Source organism: Brassica oleracea, chromosome C1 (genome assembly GCF_000695525.1).
Source record: "Brassica oleracea var. oleracea cultivar TO1000 chromosome C1, BOL, whole genome shotgun sequence".
NCBI classification, from domain to species: Eukaryota; Viridiplantae; Streptophyta; class Magnoliopsida; order Brassicales; family Brassicaceae; genus Brassica; species Brassica oleracea.
The window spans coordinates 11,607,869-11,630,136 of NC_027748.1; the positions used below are offsets into that span (position 1 = coordinate 11,607,869).

The window sequence follows — 22,268 nt, forward strand, 5'->3', positions numbered from 1 at the left end:
GGGGGATCCGGTGGTTCTGGAGGGATGACGGGCCAAAGAGCTTTAAGTGGAGCGTACATACAATTCGACGGCGGTGGATCTGGAGGGGGCCGGAGACACGCCGGGGTAGTCGCCATCATGACAGGTCTTTGGGAAGAACGGAGAGAATGAAGAATCATGGCGGTCAGGGGTGGGACGAGGCGGAGGGGGAGCACCGGAGGCAGAGGCTCATGTTGAATTCTTCAATCTTGCGGCTGCTTCGTAAGTCGTGACTGGGAGCGTTAACTAGGGCGAACTCACCATAATATCTACTATAAAACTCGAAAAATGGCTTCTTCAGCCGCTCAGATTAACATTCACGGTGGAACTGGATTGGCTGCTTGTTCATCTTCCAAGAGGAATCTCAATGGTAAAGTCAGTTTCATGCCGAGAAGCGCCTTCTTCGGCACTAGAAACAGTACTTTCACTACCCCAACTTCTGCTTTCCTGAGAATGAGTATCAGAAACGGCTGTCCAGTGCGAGTGGTCAACGAGAAGGTTGTGGGAATCGATTTGGGAACGACTAACTCCGCTGTAGCTGTCATGGAAGGAGGAAAGCCCATGATTGTGACGAACGCTGAAGGTCAGAGGACGACTCCGTCCGTGGTGGCTTACACTAAGAGCGGTGACCTGCTTGTCGGGCAAGTTGCGAAGAGGCAAGCTGTTGTTAATCCAGAGAACACTTTCTCCTCGGTGAAGAGGTTTATTGGTAGGACGATGAACGAGGTGACGAGGAGTCTAAGCAGGTTTCGTATAGAGTTGTTAAAGATGAGAACGGAAACATCAAGCTTGAGTGTCCCGCCATTGGTAAACAGTTTGCCGCTGAGGAAATCTCAGCTCAGGTATTCAAAGTTTGACTATCGTTTAGTTTGTGGAAAGTGTATTGTCTTTTTGATGTGTTTGGTTTCTTGCTTTTATGTGTGTTGTTTAGGTTTTGAGGAAACTTGTGGATGATGCCTCGAGACTCTTGAACCAAAAAGTGACCAAGGCTGTCATCACTGTGCCTGCTTACTTTAATGACTCACAGATGACAGCTATTAAAGATGCTGGTCGCATCGCAGGGCTTGATGTTCTTCGAATTATCAATGAGCCCACTGCTGCTTTTTTGGCTTATGCTTTTGAAAGGAAAAGCAATGAGACAATTCTTGTCTTTGATCTTGGTGGTGGTACTTTTGATGTCTCTGGTACTTGACATTAAACTGTTGCTATGTATATATATATATATATATATTTATTTTTTTGGTTTCTACTGACACTTTTGTATTAACATCTTGTTATGTTTATTGACCATGATTAACCCGTCTTTTAACTGGGGTTCTTAGCTTTAGCTAAGAGACGGTTCTTAGTTTTTGTTAGATTTTAATTAAGAAAATCTAAGAACCGTCTCTTAAATAAGAGATATAAGAGCCGTTTCTTACACGAAAAATGTAAAAAAAAAAGTGTCAAATCATAAGTTAAGAATCCGGCTAAGAGACCATAGTTAATAAGAACCGTCTCTTACTGTGCAGTTGTTGAAGTTGGTGAAGGTGTGTTTCAGGTGCTTTCTACTTCGGGTGACAAACATTTGGGAGGCGATGACTTCGACAAGGTTTTAGCTAATTGCACACAATTGATCTTAAATTAAAGAACTTTAATCAAATAAGTGCTTTGAATCTGTTTACACTTTCTTCGGTGCTTAAGTTTTGCAACAAATTGCAATGCAGAGAGTTGTAGATTGGCTCGCTTCAAACTTAAAGAAAGACGAAGGCATTGATCTTTTGAAAGACAAGCACTTCAGAGGTTGACAGAGGCAGCAGAAAAAGCTAAGATTGAGCTTTCCTCGGTGACTCAAACAAATATTAGGTACAAATTCTTTGCACAAATTTATTGACTTACTTGGTAGTACTTTCACAGACATGTCGATTCTGATAAATATTTGATTCTGTGGCCCAGCTTGCCATTTATCACCGCCACAGCTGATGGACTGAAACACATAAAAACCACCCTGACACGTGCCAAGTTCCAAGAATTGTGCTCAGATTTACTCGCCAGGTAATTATTACTTAACAGTTTTTATGACATACTCATTCTTTTAGCCTTTGATTAAAATTATTTTCCTTGTCTCTATCTTGTAGGTGTAAGACTACCGTTGAGAATTCACTGAGGGATGCAGAGCTCAAGTTCAAAGATATTGACGAGGTGATCCTCGTTGGTGGATCCACACGTATTCCTATTGTTCAGGAGGTCGTCAGGAAGCAGACTTGGAAAGAACCTAATGTCACAGTTAACCCTGACGAGGTTGTGGCTCTAGGTGCTGCAGTCCAGGTGTGTTCTCGTAAACTGGGAACTTTCACCCTATTTAGTGCGAGATTTTATTTAAGTGGCCTTATCCACTTGACTCTAGGCGGGTGTTCTTGCTGGAGATGTGAGTGACATTGTGCTTCTCGATGTGACACCGCTTTCGATCGGTTTGGAAACCTTTGAAGGTGTTATGAATAAGTTTATTCCAAGGAACTCTACACTGCCTACTTCTAAATCAAAGGTCTATACGACTAGTTATGATGGACAGACAAGTCTTGAGTTTTATGTGCTGCAGGGTGAGAGGGAGTTTGCTAGGGATAACAAGTGTCTCGGCAGCTTCCTTCTAGATGGTATTCCACCAGCACCACGTGGAGTTCCAAAAATCGACGTCAAATTTGACATTGATGCAAATGGAATCCTCTCCATCACTGCTACTGAAAGAGCCTCCGGAAATAAACAAGAGATTACCATTACTGGTGCTACTACAGTGCCCAAGGATGTGGTACAAATCAAACTACATTGCTTGTGTTTTACCAACTCGGTTACTTCTCGAGGTTTATTACATTGTACGTTAACTGTAAGCATTACCTGCTTATCGTTGTTGCAATGATTAATGTGGGAGTGGCTACTATGTCCATGATCTAATAGCCTTTGTTAAAAAAAAACGTTGTTTTCGTTTTTAGCAAAGTATTATTGATGTTTATGGTAACAAAAGTTAGGTGTGAATGAACGTGTTACAGGTAGAGAAAATGGTCAAAGAGGCAGAAACGTTTGCAAAGGATGACAAAGAGAAGAGGGAGGCAGTTGACACAAAGAACAAGGCGGATTCTGTTGTGTACAAGACCGAGAAGCAACTTAAAATATTTGGAGAGAAAATTCCAGGTGAAGTGAAAGAGAAGATAGAGGCTAAGCTACAAGAGCTCAAAGTCAAGATTGGAAGTGGATCGATCCAAGAAATCAAGGACTCCATTGCTGCTGTTAACCAAGAAGTGATGCAGATCGGTCTGTCTATGTACAAGTACAAGTACAATCGGTTGATTTGAGCAATGCTTTGTGATGATAAATTTATTTTGGGCTTTAGAATGAAGCAATGTTATTACAGAGAAATATTTTCAATATAATAATTTGATGTTGCATTAACAATGAGTTCTCATCAAGAAGTGATGTATTCTTTTGATTTGGTGTTTTTGGCTGTAGATGTGAGCAACATTTATGCTTGTAGATGTGACACCGCTTTCCCTTAGTGGTGTAACGGACTAAGATGTATTCCAAGGAACAACACCACTCTCCCTACTTTAAAATTAAAAGTCTTTACGACGTGTTCTGACGGACAGACATGTATTAATCACAATGTGCCCAACAGCACCAAGTGGAATTCCAAAAATCGATGCCAGTGACGTCCGTTGACAAAGGCAAGGGAAATAAACAAAAGATCAGCATCTCTGGTTCACAGCTTGGGAGAACTACCTATGTACCTATGTTCAAACGTTTAGAGTTGAAATCAAAGCGCTTCTTCTTTCTACTTTCTATCCCTGAGGGTTGGTCCATCGGTTTATAATACTATAAATCTGCTCATAGAGAAAAGACAACCTAATTCTACATAATCCTACAGTAAAAATCGTCACAATATATATTTATCAGTTCAACCAAGTTTACTTACTACCATGATAGCTACAACCACGACTGCCAAATCATTCTACTATTTCTACCAAATCAAATCACACCTCTGATTATTCAAAAGTTATAACTAGATGGTTTAAAAAACTTGGTAATCTAAACAAAATCTTGAGATATTCGAGAAAATCTTTATCAAAATGTGGTAAGTTTTTATTTCCATGTTTAAAAATTGTAAACAAACTATAATGAAACCTGTTAAAGTAGTTTAAGGTTTCCCCACTTCCTAGGTAGAATGATCTCACCTCTGACTCTCTGAGCAGATCTCTCTTTGAAATATGAGAAGTTTCTAACATGTGAAAACATTTTCATAGTTACGAGTGCTTTTTACTAAAATTCCTTTTTTTTTGGTCGAAACTAATAACTAAAGTTCCCACTTCCCAGCGAAGCATATAACAGGCTGTTAAACCAAGATAATAAAAAAAGATGTTTTGTTTGTTTTCAAATAATATGTTTTTAGCTTTTAGACAAATTTAAATTTTATTATAAATATACTATTAATTGGTGATTTACTAACTTAAGTTAATATAATTCAAAAAAGAAATTGAATTTTTCATATATTATTATTGAATAATAGAAACCAAAAAATATTTCAAAATTTTGAATTAAGTTTTATGAGATAAATAGTACTAGCAACTAAAAAGTAAAAAAAGAAAAAAAAAAAAAAAAAAAAAAAAAAGAGAAAGATCAAAGACCAAACACAATTATCCATTGACTTTGACTTTTCTTTGCCTTAAAACCAAAACTTTAAACACTTTTGTTTTAATCTGACTTAAAGCTGTTACCTTGTAATCACATATACTAGATTACACACCTAATTAATTGAGAGCCGATGGTTTTCTTCGTCCTTTCCTCCCCCAAATCTCTCCATCATCCCATGTCCACACCAGCTCTACAGAAACCTCTAGGATTCTTCTCAGCTTCGTTTAGATCGTGCCTCTGAGCTCTCTCCGCGATAACCAAGACATATACTTGAGCTTCAACTTCTTTCTCTTCAAAGTATTCACCTTTACTTTCTTTCAAGGTCTGTTGAATGATTTTTGGTCTATTCTTTGGGCAATTACTACATCTCATTTATTTGGTCAGATTTGACAAAGTCTCTGTTCCGACCATAAATAGAATCTCTATTATGTCAACATCTCTCAGAAACCAGAAGACCAAAGTGTCTTTTGATTGCTTTTTTTTGATTCTTATAGCTTAATCCTCTTTCTTGTTTATTTTTTTTCTTTGGGTCTAAAGATGGCACTTCGTCTACCAGCTTCTAAAGCAGCTGAATTTGCGATTGGTTCAATCGGCTGCGGTTATGATTTAGCTATTGATGTACGCTTGAAGTATTGCAAAGAATCACGGTTGCTCGACATTCAAGACGGTGACGACACTCGCGAGATTGTGTTACCTGGTGGAATCACTATCCCTAACGTTTCGAAGTCTATCAAATGCGATAAAGGAGAGCGCATGAGGTTTAGGTCTGATGTTCTTTCTTTCCAACAGGTATTAAAAAGTCTCTTACTTTATGTCCACCCATCAAAGTATTTTGGTTAATTTTTATTTTTTTCTTGTGAGTTTTGTAGATGACAGAGCAGTTCAACCAAGAACTGTCTTTGGCTGGTAAAATCCCATCAGGTCACTTCAACGCATTGTTTGAGTTCTCTGGCTGTTGGCAGAAAGATGCTGCCTACACCAAGAACCTTGCCTTTGATGGCATTTTCATCTCTTTTTACTCGGTTGCTTTGGACAAATCTCAAATGTTGCTACGTGAGCATGTTAAGCAGGCTGTTCCATCAACATGGGATCCCGCTGCATTGGCTAGGTGATCTACCACTTTTCTAAAATTGGCTCTTGGGTTGAATTTGTAAGTAACGTTTAGTCAGATGTTTTTGTTAACAGGTTTATAGATACTTATGGGACGCATATAGTTGTTGGTGTTAAGATGGGTGGGAAAGATGTGATTTATGCTAAACAGCAACACTCGTCGAAACTTCAGCCTGATGATCTCCAGAAAAGGTTGAAAGAAGTGGCTGATAAGAGGTTTATAGAAGCTAGTGGAGTCCAGAACATAGCTTCAGATAGAATCCATCCAACTAGTAAGGTCTGTGTAACTGTTCTCATCGCCAAAACTTTCTTATTTGACATCTTGAAGAATTACTACTAACAGTTTAGTGTTGCAATCAAAACTTTTGTCCGTTGTTACAGGTGGAAGCAAAGGAGCAGCGCCTGAGATTTGCAGATACCAATTCACTGGGCTCTTATGCAAATAAAGAGGTGATTTCTATTTGGTACCACATAATATTAGTAGACTTTTTTTTTTTTGCACGTGAAATTGCTTCTTTGTTTCTCATGAATTACATTTGTATTTGTAGGACATTTTCTTCATGTGCAAAAGGAGAGGTGGAAACGATAATAGAAATCTAACGCATAACGATTGGCTACATACAGTTCAGACAGAGCCTGATGCTATCTCCATGTCTTTGATTCCAATAACTTCTTTGCTTAATGGATGTCCAGGAAGTGGTTTCTTGAGCCACGCCATTAATCTCTATTTAAGATGTAAGCCTACTACACTTGCATCTTTAATCTTTATCCAACTATGTGATAAGTAAGTGAGAACAGTACAACCAGTTTATTAGATAGGTTGATAAGTAGGTGCAGTACTCAATAACTCTTGTGTTTATATTGATATGTTGTGGTACTTGTTTTTGTAGATAAGCCACCGATCTCAGAGCTACATCAGTTTTTAGAGTTTCAGCTACCAAGGCAGTGGGCTCCAGTGTTTAGTGAACTTCCTCTTGGTCCTCAAAGGAAGCAGCAAAGTTGTGCGTCTCTGCAGTTCAGTTTCTTTGGACCTAAGCTATTTGTGAATACCACTCCGGTATGAGTTTCTTTCATTCCTAATCATATACTCCCGAAAGAAAGATCTTATATATTTCTCACACATATTAAGAATACAATAGTTGCTTACAATTAAATTTATTGTTCGTTTTTATTATACACTTTTCGATGATATTCAATCAATTCACATATTCTCAATTAATGTTTTTTTAGAAGTATAAAAAATACTTTGAAAAATATAGAAAATCTATTTTCCTGGAACAAGAATTTTTTTTTAAAAAAATCTTATTTAGAGAGTAAAGAGTATAACAAGACTTTGCAGGTTGTGGATTAATTCGTTTATTGTTTATTTGGTTTCAGGTTGATGTTGGGAAGAGACCAATCACTGGCATGCGGCTCTACCTAGAAGGACGAAGAAGCAACCGCTTAGCGATTCATTTGCAACACCTCTCCTCTCTCCCCAAAATATTCCAGCTCGAAGACGCTCCAAACACAACGATGCGGCACGATTCCCACGACCGTCGATACTACGAGAAAGTAAACTGGAAGAACTACTCCCACGTCTGCACATCACCAGTCGAGTCAGAAGACGACCTCGCGGTGGTAACAGGCGCTCAGTTTCTCGTCGAAAGCCACGGATTCAAGAACGTGCTCTTCCTTCGCCTTAGTTTCTCCAAAGTCGTGGGAACGATGCTCGCCAAGAACTACGAGTGGGATGAAGCGGTGGGGTTTGCTCCGAAGTCGGGACTCATCTCGACGCTGATAAGCCATCACTTCACCGCGCCGCAGAAACAACCGCCGCCGCGTCCTGCGGATGTGAATATAAACTCTGCTATCTACCCTGGCGGACCGCCCGTGCCCGCGCAAGCTCCAAAGCTTTTGAAGTTTGTGGATACGAGTGAGATGACGAGAGGGCCGCAGGAGTCGCCAGGGTATTGGGTTGTGTCGGGTGCGAGGTTGTTGGTGGAGAAGGGGAAAATCTCGTTGAAGGTGAAGTATTCCTTGTTGACTGCGATAATGGAAGATGAAGCGATGGAGGAAACATATGAAGGTTGAGTGAGGTGGTATGGTGGTTATGTGTGTGTGTACATTAATCATGTGTAATGTAACCGTTTGTGTGTGTGTGAGAGAGAAATAGGATTCCATGTCTTGTACATTTCCTGTCTTGAAGAAGCAATGGTATAATCTGCGAGCATGGCTAATGATTCTATACTTTGTAATCTTTTTTTATATTGCCATATTGACTGATCCTATCGACTCCTAAAAAATGCACTTAGTGCAATTGAGTGGAATGAATATCATATTTTGCATGATCCAAGTTTGGAATATAAGATATATCAAAGATGGCTAGATCATTAGTTAGAATAGTAGCAACTTTGTTTTCAACATGACTCAAATCCAATGCAGGTGAGTTTACGCCGTGCCCCAATTTTTTTATCGCTAGAAGCTGTGTCATGGATATAATATATAGTTAACGTCTCATTTGATTTACTCTTAGTCCGTCTCTTGCGCGACTTACCAAAGTAAAAGTCAATACTACTTGCACGTAAGGAAGTATACAACGTTGTAAAAGTTTGGAGCGTCAAGTAAGGAGAAAGAGTCTCGTAATATAATAATCAACTTTGAAACGCGTTTGACATTTCTAATTACGATAGGCGGAGAATAAGAACGACACCAAGCTCTCTCGCCTCTCCTGACTTCTCAACACACCTTGATCACGTCAACAAACCATTTTTCAACACTAATAACCTCACGTTGTCTTAAACTTAGTCTGTATATAATACGCTCATAATCATTCATTAACTCTCCACGCAAACAAGAAAAAACGAAAGAGAGAAAAAACATGTCATCTTCTTCTTCTCTGACGCAGAGAAACCCAACTATTTCGCAAGAGCCATCAGACTCCCCTCCTCCTCCACAGCTAAGGAGACAACCTTCGATATCTCAACATGCCGTGTCACAGACGCTGACGTCAGTTGCAAACTTAGCCAACCTCCTCCCGACAGGAACGCTACTAGCTTTCCAGTTCCTCATTCCCGTCTTCACATCAAACGGCTCGTGCGAGTACTCCACGCGCGTTTTAACCGCAGTGCTCTTAACGCTCCTCTCCATCTCATGCTTCCTCAGCTCGTTCACGGACAGCGTCAAGGCTGAAGACGGTAACGTGTACTACGGGTTTGCGACTCGTAAAGGTATGTGGGTTTTTGACTACCCTGACCCGTCCGGTGTGGGTTTGCCCGATCTAAGCAAATACCAGATCCGGATCGTCGACTGGATCCATGCAGTTCTGTCTGTGCTTGTGTTTGGTGCGGTGGCTTTGAGGGAGAGAAATGCTGTGAGCTGTTTTTATCCTGCGCCTGAGCAAGGAACCAAGAAGGTTTTGGATATTGTTCCGATGGGTGTTGGAGTTATTTGCGGTTTGTTGTTCTTGGTTTTTCCGGCGAGACGACATGGCATCGGTTATCCGGTCACCGGAAACGGAGGTCGCCGTTAGATCCTTTATATTTTTAATTTCCAAGTGCGTTTAAACAATTGATTCATATAATTATGTGCAAAGGTGGTTGGCTTATATTCTTTTTTTTTTGTAATCATTTTGTGTTTGTATCTATCTGTGTTCCTTCTCATCTACTTCCTGTAATTGATTATAAGTTTTATCGTTCGTTGAGTGGAAATTAATAACGCATGCAACGACCTTATAATAAGTCTGACGACGCGAAATACAATTGAATAAGATTATTGACTCATGAAGATACAAACCCATGTTGACTATGTCGCCTAAGAGGTCGATCCTGAGTTTCAGCTCTTCCTCTGCTTCGTGATTTTCTTAACTTAAAAAACCATCAACATGCCTGATGTCCTAAGGACCATAAGTCAGTTTAGCTGTTTTACTTGAACAATCGTAGCCACTCACTCGTTCTACACAACGAGTTCCGGCTACAACTAATCCTATATGAATATTAGCTGTTTTGTGCATCAACGCTTGGAGTGCTTCTCTTAATTCCAGGAACATAGTCTCGTTTCTTTACTCTCCCTGATCTGCTCATAAGATAAAGATACCTATGTCTCATCCCCATCAATGGATGCTTCTCAATCAAGAAAGCCTTATGATAACCTTCCCTTAACACAACAGTCTGCGTCCGAATCTTGTGGGACATGTAAAATATACCCGGATGATGCACCAAAGCCTTCTTCAACCTCGTCCCAAACCCTAAATACTCCCCTAAACAAAGCACATTCTCAGTCTCAGTCTTCTTAGATACCAATAGATACAGAAGCTCGTGAAGTACCGCAACAGCCCACTTCTCAGCCTGGTCGCTGTTCGACCCTAGATGAAACGCGTTTTCGTAGGGAGAGATGTACGGAAGGTCCTGCCATTGCTCCACCCAGTTCTTGATCCTTTTCTCCAACTCGTACCCTTTGGGGAAATTCATCGAATACCTTATGCGCAACCCCTTTTTCACACGAGACCCGTTGATGGTACTTTCTCTTCTCTCCATCTCCGACACGGCGAGGCTCTTCCGCGGCGAAGTAAGCGACAAAGCTAGAGTCTTGCCACCGTTTAACCGATCGTTAACCTCTGTTACTTCAAAGTAATCAGGGTAATCGCATATCAACGAAGTAACGTAATCGTGAGGGAGACCTAAATCAAACCCGAAGCGATCGACGACGTAGAGAGGGAGACTCCCAGCTCCTGTCAACATCAAGAGCTTCGCCAGACGTTGAATGGTGACGCTACGGTGAGGCGGAGAGAGGTGGATGGTCTCTTCTTCCTTGTGGAGGTCGAGAGCTTGCGGAGTGAGGCGGACGTGGAGAGGGAGAGAGCGTGAAGGCTGGAACGTTGCGAAGACGGAAGGGTATTTCTGGAGAAACGCGGCGGCGGTTACGTGGAGGTTGACGAGAGGCTTGAGGAGCGAGAGGGAAGAGAGAGGGAGAGATTTGGAGGGAGATGATACGATTCGGTCCTTTAGGGAGAGGAGTTGTTTGAGGTTTTTCTCTCGCTGGACTGCTTCGTCGAGGTATGGGTCGCCGACCCATTTGACTCTGGCGTTGATGAAGGTGCGTCTTTGTTGTAGAGATCTTCCTAGCTTGGTGGCCGTAGCTGCTGCCATTAGAGTTTACTGCAAAGTTCTGTGAAGTTGTTGCCTTTTGGTTTATATTTACCCTGCAAAGTTCAGCTCAACGGAAGACTTTTGTCATTCACGCTCTACGTTGTAACACTTTTTTTTTCTAAATGGTCTAAAATGGTTTAGACTGCAAATTGATTATAGCCGAAATAAAAAATTTATGTTTCATATCGGTTGAATCTGTTTTAAACTGATTAAAATTAATTTAAATCGATTTAAATTAGTAATCAAATATATCAAATCAAACAATAATGTTAAAACAAATTTACAAATTTGTTTAATTTCTTATTTTTGCATTTCTAACTTTTGTATTTTATAAAATAATTTTATAACAATATCTAAATTTTAAATATCTAAAAAATAAATCAATAATTTGATAACTTTAAACCCTTGCCTATACAAAGCTCCTAATTACTGTGTAGGTAATTTTTAACATTTCTTTTTCATTCATTGCAATGGCTAACTGAGAATAAAGGATATTACTTTCAGTGAACAAGAAACTAGGTCTTTGAGGATTATCAAAAAGCACAGCCTGGGTGTCACTATAAGGGAAACCGTAAGGTTCATGGAAGTAAGAAGAAATATCTAATCGAAAGGGCTAAAAAAAGGAGGGAGTAGAGGAATAAAATAGCTGTTCCAATGGCAGACATGAGATTGTGATCTTAAGAGAGATGTCCCTCCTATGCTTGAGCATCTTAGTGACCGCGGCTCATCTTAACTTTTGGCATTGACTTCTTCATCTGTCGTGCACGTTCTTTAGCCTCTTTCTTCCTTAGAGCCTCGGCGCTAAGCTTTGCCTCGGCCTCCTCCAATAGTTTCTTCTTCTCGGCTTTCTTTCTCTGTAATGCCTCTTGCCTCACATTCTCTAGTTCCTTGTACGCTTCCTGAGCCGCCTTTTGTCTAGCACCATCGGTTTTGTTCCGTGCCTGCATACACAAATTTTACTTTATTCAACCTGTCACGCATGATGATAAAACTGCAAGTGATAATAAGTTTGCCACTATACCTGGGAGCTGAGCTTGTAGCGCCCAATTAAGTCAATGTAATACGGAATAAGGGCTACCAAGCGAACCATATCATCCATGTGTTTAGCATCAGGTAGGGCGAACTTGAAAAGCAGCATCTTCCTGTGTTTGCCAGGAAGTTGGTCCGAAAAATGCATTGAGATGAAATACTTTCCAAACTTTTCGAACGACTTGTCACCAAAAACCTACAGAGCGCAATTGCATCATCCAAATTTGATTAGTATGTATAACAGATGATTTGAGGAGATACACAAGCCACACATTAGCAAGCAAAGATCAACAATCTAGGTCCAACAGAACTGAGATCCATTTCCACATCAACAGAAGAGGACTCAGATATCCCCAGTGGATGACAATTTATAATCATGCACCAATTCACTATAGACATAAAACAATTGGAATATATTATCCTAAATACACAACAAAAGGAACCTAGGGGATTTTTCTGTACATCACAAGTCTGCACCCTGTATCTCCGTATAACTGGACAGAAACAAACTTGATTCGATTCACACCAAAAAAAAAAAAAAGTGATGATGTATGGTTCGCAATTCACAGAAAGTCTCTGTCTTTCTATCAGAAGCACACCACAAAAAGACGGAACCTTAAGTGACAAAGTCACCAAATGAGGCCAGAGCAAAGTTCCTATGAACTTTCACGTTCATCCGCTCAAGTCTAATAAGAAACTAAACTAAACAAAAGTACTATCACTGTCAACCCTCAAACAATGAGAATACACAAAGAGATTAAGCATTCAAACCTGATCAAGTACAACATCAGTAATCATATCTCCAGCAACCTCCTTAGACTCAGAGATCACAGCCAACTCCTCCGCCACCCACTTCCTCCCGCCAGGAGCCGGTACCACCCCTCCAAACCTCTGAAGATCCCTCAGCTCCTTATGCATCATCTTCGCCATCTTCTTCCTCGCCATCGCAAACACAACATGATCCATCGCCTCCTCGTTCATATACACCTCGAAACTAATCTCATCTTTACAAGGCACCACGCAATTATAAAGCCTCGAAATCAAATCATGTCTACTCTTAAGCTCCATAGTCGCCAACACCCCATGGCAAAACCTCCTCCCGCTCGCGTAGAACTTGAACACGTTCGTGGCCTCTTTAAGCAACAGGGGAGAGTCCTCTCCTTCGCCGACTCCGAGAAAGCTGAAGTTTTTCTCGAAGATTGAGTCTTTGAGACCGAACTTGGTGGCCCAGGATAGAGCGAGGTTCTCGTTCTCGCGTTTGCCGGTGAAGTAGTTGATCAAGTAAGCGATTAAGATCGATACGGAGACGATCTCCACCGTGTACGACGAGAGCTTCTTCTTCGTCGGGATGACGTCAAGGTCTGGACTTTCTGAAGCGGGCTCCGGATCTGGAGTTAGCTGATCGGAAGGAGATGGGGTAGTCGGAGATTCGTTCTCGGGCAATCCCTCGAACTCGTCCTCGTCCCAGAAATCGAAGGAGGTTGAAGAGGGCTTCTTGGGAGGTGTTTGGGAAGGAGAAGGGTCCGATTTGGAATCGGGTTCGGGGGAGGGATCCGGATCCGGGAGAGTTGACTGAGACTGAGTTATGAGGGGAGGACGGAGAGAGTGGTGAAGGTCAGTGGAGTCTTCTGAGAACTCGTCGTCTTCGGCATCGAAGCCTTCGAAGTGAGAAGCAGCGAGGGCGTGATGGTGGAGGAAGAGGAAAGCGATGAGAGCGATGGAGAAGAAGGAGAGGGGGAGATTCATTTTGGGATCCGTAGAGAAAACTCAACTCCCAGAAAAGAAGAGTTGTAAAATAGCTGAAAAAAATAAGAGTTTAGAGAGTCGTGCTTGCCTGCTTCTGCACTAGATCTTTAATTTTTCCTAAAAGATATATCTAAGAAATTAAGAAAACATGAATAAAAAGAGATTAAAAGAGATCATTGTATACTCACTCGGTTTCAAAATAATCTATATTTTAGAGTTTCACAATTATTATAAAAATACAAAAAAATTTGACAATAAATACATTGTTTTCTGTGTTTAACTATTTTCTATGATTTTTAACCAATCAAAGTTCAGTAAATACAATTAATGATTTTAAAATTTACAATTTATCATTATTACATTAAAATGGTAAAATATGGATCTTTTAGAAACAATTTTTTTTTCCTAAAACATAGATCATTCTTGAAACTAAAAGAATATAATTTTTATAGCATAGAAATAAATAAATAAATTATAATTTGCAAAATTATCAATTATTAAGTTTAAAACAAACAAATAAAAATACTCAAGGAATTAGAAAAGATATACAAGTTAAATCATGAAATACAAATAAATATGCAATCAATAAAACTAAATTGCGACTAAGCTTCACATAATGTCTTTATTAGTCACTTATATAGTCAGCGTGCGTAAGGAATCATCAATCCACCCATGTGTTTAGCACGACAACTCTAAGTGTAAGAATCTAAGATCTACTCACCGAGTACAATGGATATTGCAAAAACATTGAAGGGAAAGACAGGAATTTCTCCACCATCATCGAAAGGTTTTAATCCCCCTACACGTGTGCAATGATCTCTTACAAAGACTGGAGGTACGATCGCTGGTGGTTATTGGTTGCTTGCTTGAGTGTGAGGTTGCGGTTTGAGTTTACTGATTGATTGGTCAAGATGAAGTCAGTTCATGGTAAGTTTGAGATGGAGAAGTTTGATGGATCTGGTGACTTTGGAATGTAGAAGTTTTAAGATGTTAATGCAGCTTGAACTGCAAGGCCTGGGACACATCTTAAACGAAGAAGCTGATTCATCAAAGAAGGAGTCTGATGGTGATTCAGATCAAGACGTGAAGAAGGATCCTTCGGCTAAAGAAAAGGATACAAGAGCTCGGAATCTCATTTGTTACAGCTTGACAAATATGGTTCTAAGGAAAGTAATGAAGGAAACCACCGCCATAGGAGTATGGAAAGCTTTAGAAGGTGACTATCAAACCAAGACTCTTCCTAATCGTATCTATCTGAAGCAAAGTTTTGCGAGTTATAAGATGGATGAAAACAAAAGCATTGCAGAGAATCTTGATAAGTTTCTAAAGCTGGTGGATGATCTTGCTAGTCTAAACATCAACGTGTCAGATGAGGATCAAGCTATACAGATTCTCACAAGTCTTCCCCCGCAGTATGATTCATTGGTTCATACTCTAAAGTATGGAAATGGGAAAGAGACACTAACTGTCAAAGAAGTGACAACCTCAGCATATGCTAAAGAAGCATAACTTAAGGAGAAAGGCTTGAATAAGCGTGCAAAGTCAAGTGCTAAGGGTCTAGTTGTTTCAAGGGGGAGGTCAGACAAACGTTCTGAAAATCAGGGGAAGAATGTATCAAAGAGCAAAGGCTTCAGATTGAAGTCAAGAGGGAAGTCTCAGCCTAAAGCTAGAGAGTGTTGGGTGTGTGGAAAAGAAGGTCACTTTAAACGTGATTGTCCTGAGAGAAAACATCAGAGAGCTACAAGTTTCGCAAATGTTGCTCAAGAGAAGGAATATCCTATGATCTTAACGGCAAGTGTGCAAGATACCAAACAAGAATGGGTTCTTGACTCAGGCTGCACATTCCACATCACCCCAAACAAAGAAATTCTATTTGATCTAGAGGAGTTTGATGGAGGAAAAGTACTAATGGGAAACAACACTGTCAGTGAAGTAAAAGGAATTGGAAAGCTGAAGATTGTGAATCCTGATCAGTCTACTGTGGTTCTGACTGGTGTGAGGTATATGCCATAAATGGTGAGAAATTTGATATCTTATGGTGAAATGGAAAAGAACGGTTGTAAGTACACGGGAGAAGACTACAAGGTTACTTTCTTTAAAGAAGGTAAGACAGTGTTCTCAGGAAACTATAAGGATGGGTTATACTACATGCAAGGAACCGTGGTGAAAGCTGAAGCTAATGTTGCTAGAGCTGATGTGAATCTCACAAATCGATGGCATTCAAGACTTGGTCACATGAGTTTAAAGAACATGAATGTTCTGGTGAAGAATGGGTATCTTGAGAAGAAGGAGGTTCATACGTTGGATTTCTGTGAAGTATATGTTCTTGGTAAAGCTCACAAGTTATCATTTCCGAGTGCTAAGCATGTGACTACTGAGATTCTTGGGTATGTTCATAGTGATCTATGGGGATCAGTGTCGAATAAAGAGAGCTTGTCAGGTTGTAAGTATTTTCTCACACTGATTGATGATTTCTCTAAGAAGGTTTGGATCAGGTTCTTACGATCTAAGGATGAGGTCTACAAGAATATATCAGAGTGGAAAAGACTGGTTGAAACTCAAACCGGAAAAAAAATTAAATGTCTAAGAACAGACAATGGGCTGTAGTTTTGTAACAACTTGATGGACAAGATGTGTAAGGAAGCTGGAATCAAACGACACATAACCTGCACTTATACTCCGCAGCAGAATGGACTAGCAGAAAGAATGAACAGAACCATTGCTGACAAGATACGGTGTATGTTAGCTGAATCTGGTTTAGAAAATAAGTTTTGGGCTGAAGCTGCTGCTACAGCTGTCTATCTAATTAACATAACTCCAAATGCGTCAATTGAGTTCAAGAATCCAGAGGAAGCGTGGTCTGGTGTGAAGGTGGAGTTCAGTCATCTTAAAAGATTCGGATGTGTTGCTTACGTGCACACAGTTCAAGATAAGATGAGTCCGAGAGCTTTGAAAGGTATCTTCATGGGTTATCCACAGGGAACAAAAGGATATCGAGTCTGGTTACCAGAAGAAGAGAAGTCTACGATAAGCAGAAATATGGTGTTTGATGAAGAGAGTTTGTATATGAAATCAAAGGAAAAGGAAGCTGAAGTTTCTCCTAAGTCTAAGCGACTAACTTTTAAAGCTGATCTGATTAAAGGTCCTACAAGACGAGGCTCTACTGTTGAATTTGGCTCTACTTCAGGGTCAGGAAACACTAATGAAGGTGGAGCTATTCTGAATAAAGAAGGGAGCTCAGATTCAGAAGAAGAGGAAGTGGAAACAATACAAGAAGTAGGAGACACCGAGACTTCGTTGGATGACTATCTTCTGGCAAGAGATCGTGTAAGGAGACAGATAAAACCTCCAGGTATCTTTGAGAGTGGAGACTTTGTTGCATACGCCTTAACCAGTGCAGCAGATCTAGAGGTAAATGAACCTCAGAGCTATGCAGAAGCGAAAAGAAGCAAGGACTGGAAAAAGTGGAAGGCTTCAATGGATGAAGAGAAAGATTCACTTGAAAAGAATGGAACGTGGGATGTAGGTGAGAGACCTCAGAGACAAAGAATCATTGGTTGCAAATGGGTTTATAAGTATAAAGAAGGTATACGAGGAGTTGAAGATCCTAGATACAAGTCGCGTCTAGTGGCTAAAGGTTATACTCAGGTTGAAGGAATTGATTTCAACGAGATATTTGCGCCAGTGGTTAAACATGTCTCAATTCAAATCATTCTCTCCTATGTTGTAAATTTTTATGCTGAGCTGGAACATATGGATGTGAAAACAGCTTTTCTTCATGGGAATCTAGATGAAACAATTTACATGGAACAACCAGAGGGTTTTATCAAGAAAGGTGATGAAGGGAAAGTGTGTTTGTTGAAGAAATCTTTATACGGATTAAAACAATCTCCAAGACAGTGGAACTTGAGGTTTGATTCGTTTATAAAGACATCAGGCTTCAAAATATGTATTAAGGATCCGTGTGTCTACTTGAAAGAAGACAAGGCTGGTGATAATATCTATCTACTTCTGTATGTTGATGATATGTTGATCACAGCTAAGAGCAAGAAGGAAATCTCAAGGCTAAAAGAGGTTTTGAAGTCTGAATTTGAAATAGAGGATCTTGGTCCTGCAGCCAGGATACTTGGAATGGACATTATACGTGATCGAAAGAAAGGAGTGCTGAAATTGTCTCAAGGAAAGTATGTGAAACAGATTTTGAGAACGTTTGGAATGGAGTTCTGCAAGCCAGTGGTTACTCCTTCTAACTGTCAGTTTAAACTGAGGAGTTTAACAGATAAAGAATGGGTCGTGAAAGCTAAAGAGATGGATTCAGTTCCTTATGCAAGCGTAGTTGGGAGTTTGATGCATGCAATGGTTGGTTCAAGACCAGATTTAGCTTTCGCAGTTGGTTTGGTTAGCAGGTTCATGTCTAAGCCAAGTCAAGAACATTGGGGGGCAATAAAGTGGATTCTACGTTATCTACAAGGAGCTTCAGAAGTGTGTCTAACGTTTACTAAGTCTGGACATTTTGAGATCGAAGGTTTTAGTGATTCAGATTACTCTACGGATCTTGATAAGCGAGGATCAGTAACTGGTTATGTGTTTCAAGTTGGTGGAAATACAGTGAGTTGGAGGTCAACATTGCAACATGTTGTAGCTCTATCTACAACAGAGGCTGAGTACATGGCATCATCTGAAGCTACAAAGGAAGGTTTATGGTTGAGAGAATTCTGCGTTGAATTAGGTTTTAATTCTGAGTGTTTTAAGCTCAACTGTCATTCACAGAGCGCTATTTGTCAAGCAAAGAATTCAGTTCATCATGACATGACCAAACATGTGGCAAATACGATTCATTTTATCAGAGACATTGTGGATTTTGGTATTGGTTAAGATTCTAAAAATTCATACTAGTCTAAATCCAGCTGATCTACTGACTAAGAGTTTACTTGGTGGTGCATTCGAGAAGCTTCTCGTAACACTGGGGGTCATTTTTTTATCGCGTATTGAAGTACTCCTAGATGACTTTGTTGTTGGTTGTCTCGTCAGAAGGAGTACATAGAAAGACAGAGAGCAAACGGGGTAGTGTTTTGTTCTTGGTCAAACAACATGTTTACTAACGAGGAAGGAAGCTGTAGAGCTTTGGAATCTTACGCTGGGGTTACTGGAGTCTCTCCGAATATGTTCAGATGTTCGTTGACTGAAAAAGATGAATGAAGTGAGTTAATCGGTTCTATTTTGTCAAAGAGATTTGAGCAGATAAAGAGATGACTACTTACAGTACTCAAGATTGGTTTGTCTTCGAGGTGGAGTTTCAGTAGTTTCAGGCTGATTCAGAGTCATCTGTTCTTCGAATTCAACTCGTGGGAGAGGTGGAGGTGTTTCTGGTAGTTTGAAACTGTCTGGAAGAGTGAGAGTTGGAGATCTCACGAACTCAGAATTAAAGAACAAAGGGTCAGGACTTCTGATTGGTTCTTGAGGGATCTGGAAGGAAATGTCGTTTGATTCATAATGATCGTTTGAGCCGGTACGACTGTTCTGAGTAGATTCCGACATGGTTTTGACTTCTCAGGGATGAACAGTGTTCGGCGCAAAGGGTTACGTTTGAATGACCTAATCGACAAGGTGGAGATTTGTGAAGCGGTGTCGTATTAGTCATTGGGCTTTACTCTTTTGTGGAAAAGTCTCGAGTTTGTGGGCTTTAACCCGATAGAGGAAGCAAAGTGAAACGGAGCGTTTTACTAATGGGATAAGGTTGTTATAAGTGGGTCCCGTGGAGTTTGTTACAAGTCATCGTCTTCGTTTCATAAACAGAGACGAGAAGAAGAGATACAGAGAGAAGAGGAGAAAGAGAGATTACGAGTAGCTGGAGGAGAAAGTCAGATTAAGATCAGAGAGATCCTGCAGTGATCAAAGCTCTTGAGGTCGTGGTACTTTCTCCGGTTCATTCTGCGATCAGCCGTCGTCATCGGAGGAAATGGAGGTTGAAAGGCTGTCATTTCTGTCGTAGTCGCTAACGTAATCTTCTCCGGTCAATTCCTTGTGTATATGCTTGTAATAGCTGCAAGAAGAACAAACGATATCAAGGTTGTGATATCGAACACTTGTAATCATATCGATTATAGTGATTTGCTAGCTGAGCTAGCTCCGGTGAGTATAGCGGCTTCTCCTCTCCGGGGAAGTGCGGTGAACACCGGTTGACCATTTCGCTTGTATTGTTTGCTTTGATTGCGTTTTAGAAACTAAGATCAAAGTCGATTCGTAAACTGTTAATCAAGCCGTATAACAAAGAAGCTGAATTTATAATTGAGAACTTGGATCGATACCTTAACAATAATAAGTTTTATAGCATAGAGAGAAATAAAAAAATAGAATTTACAAATGATCAATTATTAAGTTTAAAACAAACAAAATAATGAGTTGGCAAAAAAAAAACTCAAGGAATTAGTATATACAAGTTTTTTTTTTGTCAACAGATATATATACAAGTTAGATAATGGAATACAAATATGTAAAAAATAAAACTAAAATGTTACTAAGCTTCACCCAATGTCTTTAGTCACATATAGGCTTCGAATGGGTGATGCATATCAAACAAAAAAACAGATCAAGCAGAACAAATGCAGATCATGCAGATCAACCAGAACAAATTCATATCACGTTAATTTAATAAATTATTGTAATTTTTATACGAATTGAATTTTTTTAATGAAAATTAAATATCTAAACAGAATAGAACTTATCATAAATAAGTAATAAATATAATGTTAAAAAAATCCCATACCCCCAAAATTGTGATTTTACCCCTAAATATCCAAAATTAACTAAAAAATCGTAACTGAATCGTACCCGAATTGGAACAAAAAATTATTGGATATTAGACGGTTCTTATAATTGTTACATGAACCAGCCCAAAACCAAAATGAACTGAACTAGACCCAAACCGAATTTCATAAATAACCGAACGGTTCCTATATATTTAGTACCGAAAAAACTAAAATTCGAAAAAACCGAACCGAAAACGGAATGTTCAGAATTAATATTGTCAATTTTATATATGTTATTGTGAATATATATATTCTATATATAACATTCTTTAAGTGTATTTTTAGAAGATAATTAATGTATAAAAAATATTATAAGATGAAATTTAATTTTTTTACACAACTGTTAATTGCTTTATTTACGTTAACTATCATTAATAATAAGATTATTTAGTTTTGTTATATATATATTATTATTATAGAATACAAAAACAATGTGTATAAAAACTTGTTACAAAAATTATGTTAAATTTATGCATATGTCAAGTAAATATATATATATCTATATATATATATAAGTGCTTATAAAAATAATCTATAATTTAATATATATAATATCATTTTACATATAAAAATTGTCTTTAAATTATTATATCTGAAAACAAACAAAAAAGTAAAAAAAAAATAGTAATTAAGAAGATTTTTGGTTTATGCATAAAAGTGTAGTTGTGTCTGGCTAAAAATAAAAAATAAAGTCATCCTATTGGGCCTTTGTATACAGACAGCCTCTTTTTCTCCTTCTATGCAGTACATTTTTGTTCACAAGTAAAATGTTCTGCATACAGTTTAATAATTATTTTATTAGTTTTTCTTGTTCTGTATGTGAAATTGTGAATGGGTAGTAATTGCAGATTGGGCTGCATAACAATTCCTCCTGCTTTTGTTCTGCTTTTTCTCTGCGTTGCATTCAATACCATAGTCAGCGTATATAATCATCAATCCACCCATGACCATGAGTTTTTTGTACCCACAACTCTAAGTGAAAGATCTACTCACCGAGTACTATGGAAACTGCTAAAACATTGAAGAGAACGATATAAGAATCTCTTCACCATCATCGATAGGTTTTCATCTCCCTAAATGTGCAATGATCTCAACTCCGAAAAAGAAAAGCTAAAACTTGTAAAATAGCTGAAAAAACGTGCTTGCCTGCTTCGAGACTAGCACCCGATCTTCTTTTTTTTTTTTTGGAGAATTTGCGAGATATCTAAGATTGCAAAAAAAAATTAGACTAACCTATATTTTGTGTCATATTTTCCTATAATACCCTTTAATATTTATGAAAATAATTTTAATAAATAGTTTTAGAAACAAAAAAATTTGGAAAAATAGTAACATTTGTTAAAATACCTATATGAACTTAATGGTATATTTTCCAGTTATAAAAAAGTTAAAATTATAAATTTCAGATTATGTTCTAAAAAAAGTATAAATGACATTCTACGAAGTAGAAAACGAAATCTACTTTTTTCATTGAATCTACGATGTTTAGAATATGTGATGTACGAAAATAGGAGTATTCTACAAATATGTAGAATACACATTCCGCGCTTAACCTACCATTCTAAAATTCTTAGAAATCAAAATCTACACATTAATCTAATTCTAAAACATGTAGAAACCGACTTCTACAGATTTACTATAAATCTAAAACATGTAGAAATCAAATTCTAAACATTACTATAATTCTAAAAAACTGTAGAAACTGATTTCTACATATTAGTTGTATTCTACGGATAAGAAATCAGTTCCTAAAAATATGGAAACAAAATATTTG

General features: G+C 38.8%; 4 protein-coding genes and 1 pseudogene across 5 annotated transcripts; 3 read left to right on the forward strand and 2 right to left on the reverse strand.

The window, feature by feature from the left end:
• Positions 1-300: 300 nt before the first annotated feature.
• LOC106331598 lies at positions 301-3,341 on the forward strand (annotated as a pseudogene).
• A 1,441-nt stretch (positions 3,342-4,782) lies between these two features.
• Positions 4,783-7,996, forward strand: LOC106313982 (MACPF domain-containing protein At4g24290). Of its 2 annotated transcripts, none has more exons than XM_013751930.1 (8): positions 4,783-4,996; positions 5,212-5,463; positions 5,544-5,782; positions 5,860-6,061; positions 6,166-6,234; positions 6,333-6,519; positions 6,675-6,841; positions 7,162-7,996. In XM_013751930.1, exons 2-8 carry the CDS (start codon positions 5,212-5,214, stop codon positions 7,855-7,857), a joined length of 1,812 nt encoding a protein of 603 aa, XP_013607384.1. In that variant the 5' UTR covers positions 4,783-4,996; the 3' UTR covers positions 7,858-7,996. The 2 variants fall into 2 exon arrangements, with proteins under 2 accessions (XP_013607384.1, XP_013607392.1); XM_013751938.1 differs by having other exon boundaries at positions 4,783-4,971.
• A 529-nt stretch (positions 7,997-8,525) lies between these two features.
• On the forward strand, positions 8,526-9,457 carry LOC106313993. Its single transcript, XM_013751949.1, has one exon. It carries the CDS (start codon positions 8,645-8,647, stop codon positions 9,293-9,295), a length of 651 nt encoding a protein of 216 aa, XP_013607403.1. The 5' UTR covers positions 8,526-8,644; the 3' UTR covers positions 9,296-9,457.
• Positions 9,458-9,563: 106 nt separating this feature from the next.
• Positions 9,564-11,107, reverse strand: LOC106293632 (protein ROOT PRIMORDIUM DEFECTIVE 1). Its single transcript, XM_013729306.1, has one exon. It carries the CDS (start codon positions 10,908-10,910, stop codon positions 9,759-9,761), a length of 1,152 nt encoding a protein of 383 aa, XP_013584760.1. The 5' UTR covers positions 10,911-11,107; the 3' UTR covers positions 9,564-9,758.
• A 241-nt stretch (positions 11,108-11,348) lies between these two features.
• Positions 11,349-13,685, reverse strand: LOC106313590 (uncharacterized protein At5g49945). The gene is made up of 3 exons (XM_013751450.1): positions 12,711-13,685; positions 11,932-12,135; positions 11,349-11,851 (listed from the first exon to the last, which is right to left on the reverse strand). Exons 1-3 carry the CDS (start codon positions 13,683-13,685, stop codon positions 11,621-11,623), a joined length of 1,410 nt encoding a protein of 469 aa, XP_013606904.1. The 3' UTR covers positions 11,349-11,620.
• Between the last annotated feature and the right edge of the window lie 8,583 nt (positions 13,686-22,268).